Source organism: Natrix helvetica (genome assembly GCF_964273705.1).
Source record: "Natrix helvetica genome assembly, chromosome: Z".
Classification (NCBI taxonomy): domain Eukaryota; kingdom Metazoa; phylum Chordata; class Lepidosauria; order Squamata; family Natricidae; genus Natrix; species Natrix helvetica.
In genome coordinates, this window is record NC_138554.1 from 84,614,577 (window position 1) to 84,625,684 (window position 11,108).

The window sequence follows — 11,108 nt, forward strand, 5'->3', positions numbered from 1 at the left end:
CAGCCAAAGATCGCCCGTTTAAAGATCGCCCTCCCTCCGTCTCTCTCTCTCTCTCTCTCTCACTTCCAGTATGTCAACTATGTGCATCCCTGGACTATCCGATAAGTAGGAGCAGCCGAAATCCTTCTTGCTGACTGGAATTCTGGCTGCCTCATTTCTGGGGTCGGGGCAGGGGAAAGGGGTAGGAGGAAAGGAGGAGGGGGCAGGGGGCAGTGGAAGGGGGTAGGGGGAGAAGGGTGAGCAGGACTGGCAAGACAGCTCCATCCCCGCTTTTTCTCCTGTCCCCATAAAGCGGGGAGGGGATGAGGGAGAGAGAGGGTGGCAGGGATTCAGTTAGCGATAACTTTACCATGCTGGGATTTTATAGGGAAGTGATGTAGGGCAGGTAAAGCTGTGTCAACAGCTTGCAACTCCGCTTCGGAGGGTTACAGAGGTGACACGGCCAAGAACAAGAGATCTACAGATTTCTCTTTGTAGGCTCGCTCGTACGCACACACGCACAGAGAGAGGGGGGGGAGGGAGGGAAGCAGGGAGAGAGAGGGAGGGAGAGAGAGAGAAAAACAAGCGGCGTTGGGGGTGGGGGAAGGAGGGGGGTAGCTTTTCTGGGTGAAGTGGGAAAGAAGCACTGCCAACCCCTTATAGACCTGGCTGGCTGCCTGGTCTCAGCCTCGCCCGCAGGGCTGCCCAAGCGAACTCCCAGCCAGCATCTAAGCGGCTGCGAGGACTCACCTGGCCCCACCTCACCTGGCAGCTCTAGGGACTCTGCTCCGAAGGGGAAGCGCTTCGCCCCTTCCGAGCAATCCCCAAAGCCTCGGAAGCCAGTACCCTTCAAGTGGGCAGTTGGAGCCGAAACGCTTCGTGGGGCAGTGCTCTTGGCCTGCTCTTTCATCCACGGGAAGTGCCCGCGATAGTGCCTCTCTCTCAAAAGCCGAGACTTTTGGCTTCTCTTTACAAAGTTTCCCCGGACACAACTTCTCTGACACCCCCACGCCACCCCATCCTGGGAGGAGATCCAGCCGACTCCGCTTGTTCCCACGCGTCGTGGGAACTCTGTTACACGTTTCAAATTTGGGGAGGGGGGGCTCGCTGGATCGAAGCTGGAGAGCGCTAAACTCTGCCTTGATTTTCCATTCCTGCCTGGGGGTTGCTCCTTTCTACCTTTTCTTAAAAATCCATCCTTCTCCGAAGATTGGGAGGGGGAGGGGGGAGGGAGGGAAGGAGAAGAAGCAGGGAAGGGGGTCAGGAGAGTCGTGGACAGTCCCCCCCCCCCCATCCGTGGGGAGAGGGATCCCACTCACGTTCCTTGCCTTCCCGGATGGGCTCCGGACCAGCGGAGCCGCCTCCTTCTTTTTAACCAGGCGGTTATCAGAGAGAAAAGGGCAGCGTGTGCCTGTGGGCTTGGGCAGCAGCTGAGATCGCCTGGTTAAAGATCGCCTGGTTAAAAAGATCGCCTGGCTAAAAAGAAGATAACAGCCTGGTTAAAATGAAGGATGAGGCTCTGCTGGTCCGAAGCCCATCCGCGGGGAGAAGGATCCCCCTTGCGTTCCTTGCCTTCCCGGGTGGACTCCGGACCAGCGGAGCCGCCTCCTTCTTTTTAACCAGGCGGTTATCAGAGAGAAAAGGGCAGTGCGTGCCCATGGGCTTGTGCAGCAGCCGGAGATCGCCTGGTTAAAGATCACCTGGTTAAAAAGATCGCCTGGCTAAAAAGAAGCCTGGTTAAAAAGAAGGATGAGGCTCTGCTGGTCCGAAGCCCATCCGCGGGGAGAGGGATCCCCCTTGCGTTCCTTGCCTTCCCGGGTGGGCTCCAGACCAGCGGAGCCGCCTCCTTCTTTTTAACCAGGCAGTCATCAGAGAGAAAAGGGCAGTGCGTGGCCGTGGGCTTGTGCGGCAGCCAGAGATCGCCTGGTTAAAGATCACCTGGTTAAAAAGATCGCCTGGCTAAAAAGAAGATAACCACCTGGTTAAAAAGAAGGATGAGGCTTCACTGGTCCGAAGCCCATCCGCTGGGGGAGGGATCCCCCTCGCATTACTCCTCTTCCCGGATGGGCTGGTAAGGGGACAGAAAATGTTTTTCAGCTTCCTGGCTTCAGTGTCTCTTTGTAGCTTCTTTTGTTGAGACTGCAATTAAAGTTCTTTTTTATGTCTTAGGAAAGATCGCCTGGTTAAAAAGAAGGACAAAGCTCCGCTGGTCCGGAGCCCATCCGCAGGTTGGGAGGGAGGGAGAGACAGACAGATAAACACACACACACACACACACACACACACACAGAGTGACAGAGAGAGGAAGGGAGGGGAGAGAGACAGAGAGAGACACACTCAAACAGAGTGAGTGAGACAGACAGACAGACACACACACACAGAGTGACAGATGGGGAGGGAGGAGAGAAAGACAGAGAGATACAGAGATAGAGATACAGAGAATGACATACAGACAGAGAGAGACGGAGGGAGAGAGAGAGACAAAGAGCCACACAGAGAGAGAGAGACAGACAAACACACAGAGAGCTAGCTAGAGACAGAAAGAGAAAGAGAGAAAGAGAAAGGAAGAAAGAAAAGAAAAAAGCAAAAAAGAAAAGAAAGTGGGAGAGAGATGAAAGAAAGAAAGAGCTTATGACCATAACTGAGCCCAAAATATTGGTTGCTAAGCAAGAGCATCGTTAAGTGAGTTTCACCATATTTTCAGTTGGCCAAGCCCACCTGGTCACATGACCACCAAGCCACTCCCACAAAACAGGCCACACCTACAGAATAGGTTCCAAAATTTTTGAAACCCACCACTGGTATAGACCCAAATGTAACTAAAATAGTTCCCTTGATTTGGTAATGTATACAGAATATAATCAGTCCCTCCTAGACCCATTCATAAGATCTTCACAACTCCTCCACAAGATCAGTTACCTAAAGTAGGCAACAAAAAAGCTATTTCCAGTAGCATGGTTTTTTTTTGAATGAATGGATTAACCTCTAAAATGGACATGCTTAATTCTTGTGTATGACTAACTTTCTTTTCTATTCACTGAACACAAGCTAGGCCAAATCCAAGAAAAAAGTCCCTTTTCGTTGATTGTTTTTTTGAGGAAGTAAACCTGATTTAGATCCTTGAGTTGAGAAGCTCATTATGAATCAGACAAAACCAATGTATATATGGCACATGTATTCAGAATGTGTAATAACAGGAATAGTGGCGATTCAATAAAAAACCTTCAAGAAGGACAAAGGAACAGTCTACTGGGTGTTTTTTTAAATTTATGAATAAGTGCATGTTTTTGTGTTGTTTTCATCCATATTTGGGCCCATATTCACAAGGACATATGTTCATACTGAATATGGATCATCAGGATATGCTGGTGTTAACTAGTTAGTAATAGTGATGATCGCTCCCGTTTTTCCCCAGATGAGACTGATTGGTGCAGTGCATTGTTTCAATACCAAAACTTGCTGAGCAGCTGTCAAGTTGGCTTATATGGCAGAAGAAAAAAAAGAAGCATTGAAAAAACTAGTGTTGGTCTACTTGTTGACAAACAGAAAGTGATCCTCACATGCATTGTTGGATTGGCCTCCGAGACAAGTTATATGGTTGTAATGACAGAGCAATGTACTTTACTTACTTCTGAAATAGACTTGACAAAGCGAATCCCATCATTTGCACCTTTAACCTTACCCAGACAGTCACAAAAATAATCCCAGTAGTTCTTCGGATTGCCTAATAAAGTGGATTTTTCCTTCTGATCAAACTTTGAAACAGAAAAATAGAAAAAGGTAGCTTTAAAGCAGTGATGTACAAAACATCAATTCTAATTTGTCAGAATTAAATGAATTAATACAAGCTAATTTTTTGATAGAACAACCTGTACCTATTAATCATTTGAAATGAGATGTGTGATCTAATAATGCAATTTGTGATCTGTAAATAAACCACTCAGATAGCCATCAGCCTCATTCTGTTGAACTTTAGAATGAACAATTACCATATTTTTCGGAGTATAAAATGCACCTTTTCCCCCCCCAAAAGAGGGAGAAAATCTGGGTGTGTCTTATACTCCGAATGTAGCTCCGCTCCCCTAGTCCGCATGTCGGTCTGGCGAGGGCACGGGCACAGGGCAGGAAGATCAGAGGCAGCTGGCTGATTGCTGGGTTGCCGGCTCTGCTGCTGGTTGCCTGGAGCATGCAGGCAACGAAGGAAACCTGCGTCATGGCCTCCTCCTCCTCCTCCTGCCTCTGCTCATTGAATAGGCCGAGCAGCAGCAGTGAGGAGAGCACAGACCTCCTGAGCCATGGGAAGCAGCTGTCAGCGATGCCCTCAGAGTGAAGACGTTTTGAGTAGGGAAGGCTTGGCCCCCTCAGGAGCCACCGCCTGAAAAGTGATCATGGAGGAAAGAGCCACGCACCCTCCTCCTCCTCCGCAGACTCACCTTCTCTTTTTTTCTGGCCAGATCTGCCACCTGAAATGGATCTGGCCAGGAGAGAAGGCGAATCTGTGAAGGAGGAGGAGGGCGCTACATGAGAACGTGCAGAAGCTGAATCCCCTTTCCACCCGCACGCCCACAGGCAGAGACAAAACACACACACAGCCTGAATCAGTCCCGATTTTTGGGGGGACAGGTGGAAAGGAGGTTTAACTCCTGCACGTTTCTTTCTTTACTTGTAAACCAGAGAGCCCGGGTGTGAAAGGGTGGGGGGCAGGCAGGGAAGGCTGAAGGGTCTCCGGGAGACTTATCCCCCTTCACCCCAAAGGCTGACGCTAGCTTGGCAACGGTGATGGCCAGTACAATCCCCACCATGAGCCAGTTCCTCCTGCTCTCGCCCCCCAACTCTGCTTCCAAATTTGCAGCAGTTGCTGCTCACCTCTCCTGCCCACTTCGTGGAGCCGGACACCCTTTCCTCCTTTCCTGTGTTCATGCCCTATCCTATGCGGGCGGTGGCGGGGAAGGAGTCTCTGGTGGCTGCAGTAGCAGCAGAAGTGGCAGTGTCTGGAGCACAACCCTGAGCAGCCAGCTCCGGCTCTCCCTTCTCTGAGCATGTCCCGTGGTGGTTGCAGCTGGGTGGCAGGGCTCTTGCCATCGCTGCTGCTTCTGCTGCTGCCAAGACCGGAGAGTAGCAGCAATGGCAAGAGCCCCGCTGGCGCCAGCAGCAACAGGACATGCTCAGGGAAGGGAGAGCCGGAGCTGGCAGCCCAGGGTTGTGCTTCAGCTGCCACTTCTGCTGCTGCGGCCACCAGAGACTCCTTCCCCCTGCAGTGCCCCTCTCCCCTCTCCCTTTCCTTAGCCTCCACGCTATTTGGCGGGGGGGGGGGAGCAAGCGGCTGCCAGGCAGGAGGATCACCATGCTTTCCCCAGGGGTGGGAGATTGAAAGGGTGACCACCAGCACAACAGAAAGACTTCAAAATCAGTGGAGGTGGTGAGTGGCTGGCATGCCTTGTTGCAACTTTCCTTGGGTGCAAAATGCTTTAAAAAATAAAGGTTTTTTTTTAAGGATTAGGGTTACAGTTTTAAGACTTATGCACTTCAAGTGCCAGAGTTGAAGAGTTGTAAAAAGTATATGTGGTTGTAAAAATTATTCTGCTATACTCGTATTTTATTAAATAATATATTACTACACCATTTGGTTCAGAATACTTTTTTCCTTGTTTTCCTCCTCAAATCTAGGTGCTTCTTATACTCTGAAAAATACGGTAATTGTGTTACAAAAGTGAATGGCAAAAGAGAATAGACCCTGAGGTTATTTTTATTTCCTAACTTCCATTTTCTGCTTACAGTTCAATTTCTGAGATTTTTTTTGTTTAAATGCAAAACAAATTGTATTTATTATTATTATTTTTATTCTGCTTTTCTATAAATGGTATTTAAAATTCACAATACTTGATATTAATTCTGTATAATATATTAATTTCCTCTGAATCCTTACCTGCAAGAGATACTCAAGCTTATATGAAAACTTATGCAAGATGACACAGTCATCTGTGATTGGTTCTCCTGCTTCTAAAAATTCTTTGTTCAGTTCTGTCACAGCATCTTTTAGAAAAAACACAATGCAATCATGTGTAGTTAATTAAAACAAGGAATGATTATACAATTGTCTTTTTTCCTCAGAGAAAACTTGATCAGTTGGCAATGTCATAAGCTACTATAAAACAAAATACTACACTGAAAAAAACACAAATGTTATTCTATTATAATTTAATCAAAATACAAATTAATATATTATCATGTCTACTTTATTTATTTATTAAAATAAATATTTTATGCCTATCTCACCATACAGTTACTTCAGGAAGCTTACATTAATAAAAAGAAAGAAAATGAAAGAAGTTCTAAACAGTAGTAAAATGATAGAACCATAAAAGGGCAATTAAAAATAATTCATACAGTATCATTTATCGTTCTTTTTCTCTTTCTCTCTTATAGACTCATTCTGGTACAACTAATGCATAGCACTAAGAATCTTAAAGGCTAAGATTATATGTATGTGACAATTTCATAGCAAAACAGCACTGGCACAGAAGCTACAAATTAATCCATAACAGTAAATGGGTATTATCTATTTTGCCATATTACAAAGAACATATGTATATGTGTGTGAATGTTGGTTGGTTGGTTGGTTGGTATGTAGGTAGGTAGAGACACAGACACAGACACACACACAGTCATTAAGGATATGATGCCTATACCATATATAACATACTTTAGGGAAGTAGCATAAATTATGAAAATTGTATAACTGGATATTTTACCTCCTTTTATTTGGGAATATAATTTTTTACAGAAAATACACTGCTTGCTACAAGTTGAGGAATAACAGAAGAAAACAACAAGGCTTTAGGTTATCATACAATCTATGCACAAAATGTGGGGAACTTGTATGTGTGATTGTGTAACAGAGAGAGAGAAAAATCTTCTAAAATGACTGCAATCCAAATCTCCAGCCAATGCTAATAAAAATTGATCTGTCTGTTATTCTTGGAATCATAGTGGTACATTTTCAAGGATCTTTGATCAGGGAGAATGAAAAACCATAATTTAAACATTAAATAAGGTCTAAAACAAGACTGGAATATTACAATAATCAAATAGTTTCCACTGTAGTTCTCAAAACAACTAAATAAAACCAGCTACCTATTATGGCCAACTTGCAAAGACTACTTAAAACTGAACACAAGTTGTGCAAATGTTCTTCCTACTTGACTATAAAATTAATTTCTGAGGTGCCTAGTGAGCATTTTTAAGTACTTCATAAGTGTAGAATTTAAAGAAGATTCCATTGGATACTTGTAACAGACTGACATTCAGGAGCCTACGTTGTCTTGTTTTTTTTAATCATGGGATTATTCCTGTTTTCCTATTAACGAATGTGACATTCGCACTGGAATAAATAAATAGATAAATAAACAAATAAATAAGTAACATTTACCCTGCAAATCCCGGATAATCCTCTGTAGCTGAGTTTCACCACTACTTCTTGCCATTGCTGAAACTAAAATGTGGAGACTGTTTCAATTTCTCACATAGCTAACTATTCATTCAGTTAGGTTAGTTGTAAGTAGTCATCTCTTCAGCATCTTTAAGTCTAGAAGAAAAACAATATTTAGAGTTACAATTTCTAACATTCTAATTTTTTAAAGTCATGTTTAATGTTTTTTCCTCCCTCAAATTATAAATTTCTCAAGGTTAACAAAAATCATCAAGGTTTTCATATTAGGAGTCTGTATTTTTAAAATATTTAACTGTTTAGGCTTCTGAAGAGTTATAAAAACTTATTCCAAAATATGGTGACCTAAGAGGTCTTTTTAATTTTCTTTTAAAGTTTGAAATGGGTCTAAAACTACAAGTAGACATGTATCCATTTAGCATCTTTTTGGGGGAAGAAACAAAAAAACTCCTTCACTAAAATTAATGTCATACATTCCATTTGGGGGGCATAAAGACACACCATAAATAAGGCATCTAAGTATCACTTTCAGTGCTTTCATTGAAATGTCAGTATATGGCATATTTCTTGACTGCTAGTTCCTTTACAATTGACAGTTGATCATAAAGGCAGAAAATACTCAGTGTTTGAGTATCTTCATTGTCAATTCTAATTCATTGTTAATTCTAATTGTGGAATGAACTGGGTTTGTTGTTCAGATTTAGGTGACTTGGAACTGGCAGATTTAGGTGACTTGGAACTGGCAAATAAATGGTTTATATGATGTTCCATATTCAAAATAGAAAGGAATAATAAAGTTGTCTGCACACTATGGAGATGTATACTGAAATAACAAATGCAGCCCAACATAGTCAATTCTTAAGTAACTCAAACTGTCGTAAAAGATGACATCTGAGCTAAGAAGTGTTGTGGTCCTTCAGTTGTGGTCAGTTTTGCTCCAGTGACAGAAGCCAATCCTGTGATGAGGATCATTACAGAAAGAATAAAAAATAAATTAAGCATAACTGGTTGTATTCAAATTTGTTGGCTCACTTTCAAAAATATATTGTATAGTTGAATAAAATTTGGAAAAAATACCCAAACTTGTGAAAAGGCTAGGGCAAATTCAGGTTTTTCATTTTTTTAAAGGGGCATTAGATCTGTGTTCAGAAATAGCCCAACTGGCAAGTCACAGGAATGGAACATGTCCAGGTCAGCAACCTGTTAAGCAACTTCACAGGTGGCTAAATATACCTGTCTCTCTTTGCCCAACTTCACCCACACCATATAAGGGAGATATGCACATTTGTTGTTGTGCTCTTGTCAGCACAAGATATTTAGGTGAGAAAACAAAGCAGCCAAGGGTATCCTGACTTTTCTTTAAGCAGCAAATTTTCTTTCCACATACATTTCTGCTGTCTTAGGGCTATTTGATCATATTTTACTCACAATTAACCCAGCCCACTATTTATTCAACAGCCCAGTTGTACCCCAACGTGTTTTATCACACAGCTAAACACCAGATACACTCCAACAAATATTTTCTCAACCAAAAGAGCTGCAACCAATCGTTTGACTTAACCGGAGGGAAATGAGAGAAGAATCTTGCTCGCATTAATTAGTTGCTTTCCTAGAAATGCAAAGGCCCAGCCTGCTCCTTCATTCCTCTTGGATCTTACAAAGTCGATGTTGCGTTCAAACTCAAAGTATTTATATGATGTTTGTGGTGGGTGATCGGCCTTGTTATCCAGAGCCTAACCTCCGATGCTTCTTTCCGAAATCAGAAAGAAAACACTTCAGACAGAACGATAACTGCAAAGCGACGGACTAAAATGACCAGGACGTCTTGCTTGGAACAAGGCGAAAAAGAAACGAAGGTCTGTGTGAACTAAGTTCTGCTAAAAAATAAAATGGGACTCTTTTCCTGCCATTTTAGTACTGCTAAGTTTCGCCACTTTCAACAATCATCACAGCCAGCGCATCCAGAAAAAAAAAAAGCAACAAGTGGAAATATTAAAGTTGCTACACTAAGGAACTGACACCTAAAAACAAAGTAGATAGATCAGCTTCCACCAGCCACTTTCTGGAGAAGAAATCATCTTTATCGAGGCGCTTGCGCGAAGTGGTGGAGTAAAGGGGTGACATTATTCCAACGAAAGACAAACGCACATTACCTCAAACTCAAGACAGCCATGATATAACTAGCATCTCCATGTTTCCCTACGATTCCCATGATTCACAGAGGCAAAATAACTCCCGTGACTCTTCCGGGCAACTTTTTTTTAACCCTTTAAATGCAAACCATAAGCACTTTACTGAAAATTTAGTTGTGTGCGCGCGCGCACGCACGGACACACACAAAAACTAAAGTTCTTGGACACTAATATACTAATATATCTTTCTATGATTGAGAATTGGCTTAATAAATTCATTGGTCCACCAAAGTGTGGGAATTTGCCTGGAGTTTTGTGGGGGTAATGTTAATGATTTGATTCTTAATTTCGGTATTTATCCCATTCCAACTTTTTCCCAAATGTTGCCTACAGACTCAGACATCCTGAACTTGATGTTTGGTTCGAGCTGCCAAGAATTTGATCCCCAAATTTGAGAGAAAGAGACACTTTTGTTTTGCAAAGAGGCATCTTTGTCCACCGGAAAATAGAAATTACCAAGTAATTCAGGCAAAGCAAAAAGCATTTATTATGGGAACACCCAAATCCTTTTATCAGAAACAAACAAATGATATATACATTTGTATACAAAATATATCAGAAAACAAGTGATCAAACTATTGGAAGAAATGTCCTTCTGGGTTCAGCTCCAAGTGGGGAAAAAGACTCGAGTTACGGAGGCTGCTTGGAAAGATGGTTTAATGGTGGACAGGATCAAATGGCTTGAGTCCTGAACAGAAAAGGTGATCACATGCTTCAATGTTGGGAAAAGGAGAAGCGGGAGAAGGGCTAAAAGTTCCTGGCTTTATACCAGTGCTTCTCAATTATTTTCTGTCATGCCCCCCCTAGGAAGAAGAAAACATTTCGTGCCCCCCGCGTGACTGTAAATAGTATCATTTGTCTATAAAATTGTTATAAGTACACCTCTGCATAACACTGTATCCTTATTAAACACCTCTTATTTTATACAATAAACATTTATCCATAAGTAATTCATCGCAATTCTGTGAGAAAATGATGAGAAATGCAGTAAATATCTTATTTTTAAATTGGTAACAAGGGCCCTACAGAATGAAATTCAAGGTTTATCTAGAGCGGTGATTCTCAAAGTATGGTTTACCGTACTCTTTCAGGGGGATGGCGGAGTATTTTATAAATAAATATTTTTAACATTTCTCGGTTTTAATTTCTAACATACTACACATCAGTGATATAACCCACACACATCAAAGCTTTTTGGTGTCCTCAATCACTTTTTAAAAACCAAAGAGACCCCCAGGCTAAAACCTTTGAGAACCGATCTAGTCCTATAATATGTAGAGACCCCAGTGGAAAAGCTTCCTCGTATTTCTGTTTCCCAGAAGCAAAGCCTTCCTCTGAGCGAGAGGCAACCACCCAGGCATGGCCCTCCTGGAAGAGAGGATGTGCCTTCGGCCAGAGGAAAAGCGAGGGTCGGGCCAGGCAGAAGCCAAACTGGGCACAGAGGCTGAGCAGGCAGGAGCCACGCTGCCTCTACCTCTTCTTGCAGGCTA

At 43.0% G+C, this 11,108-nt stretch overlaps 1 protein-coding gene across 1 annotated transcript in view; it reads right to left on the reverse strand.

Annotated features, from left to right (window-relative positions):
• Nucleotides 1-9,664, reverse strand: part of FYCO1 (FYVE and coiled-coil domain autophagy adaptor 1) — a 93,495-nt gene extending 83,831 nt beyond the window's left edge. The window contains exons 1-4 of the mRNA XM_081933465.1: nt 9,580-9,664; nt 7,409-7,564; nt 5,906-6,012; nt 3,609-3,734 (exon numbers count right to left, since the gene is read on the reverse strand). Coding sequence (XP_081789591.1) covers nt 3,609-3,734; nt 5,906-6,012; nt 7,409-7,463 — 288 coding nt within the window. The 5' untranslated portion in view covers nt 7,464-7,564; nt 9,580-9,664. The remainder of the gene's footprint in view (nt 1-3,608; nt 3,735-5,905; nt 6,013-7,408; nt 7,565-9,579) is intronic.
• Nucleotides 9,665-11,108: the final 1,444 nt, after the last annotated feature.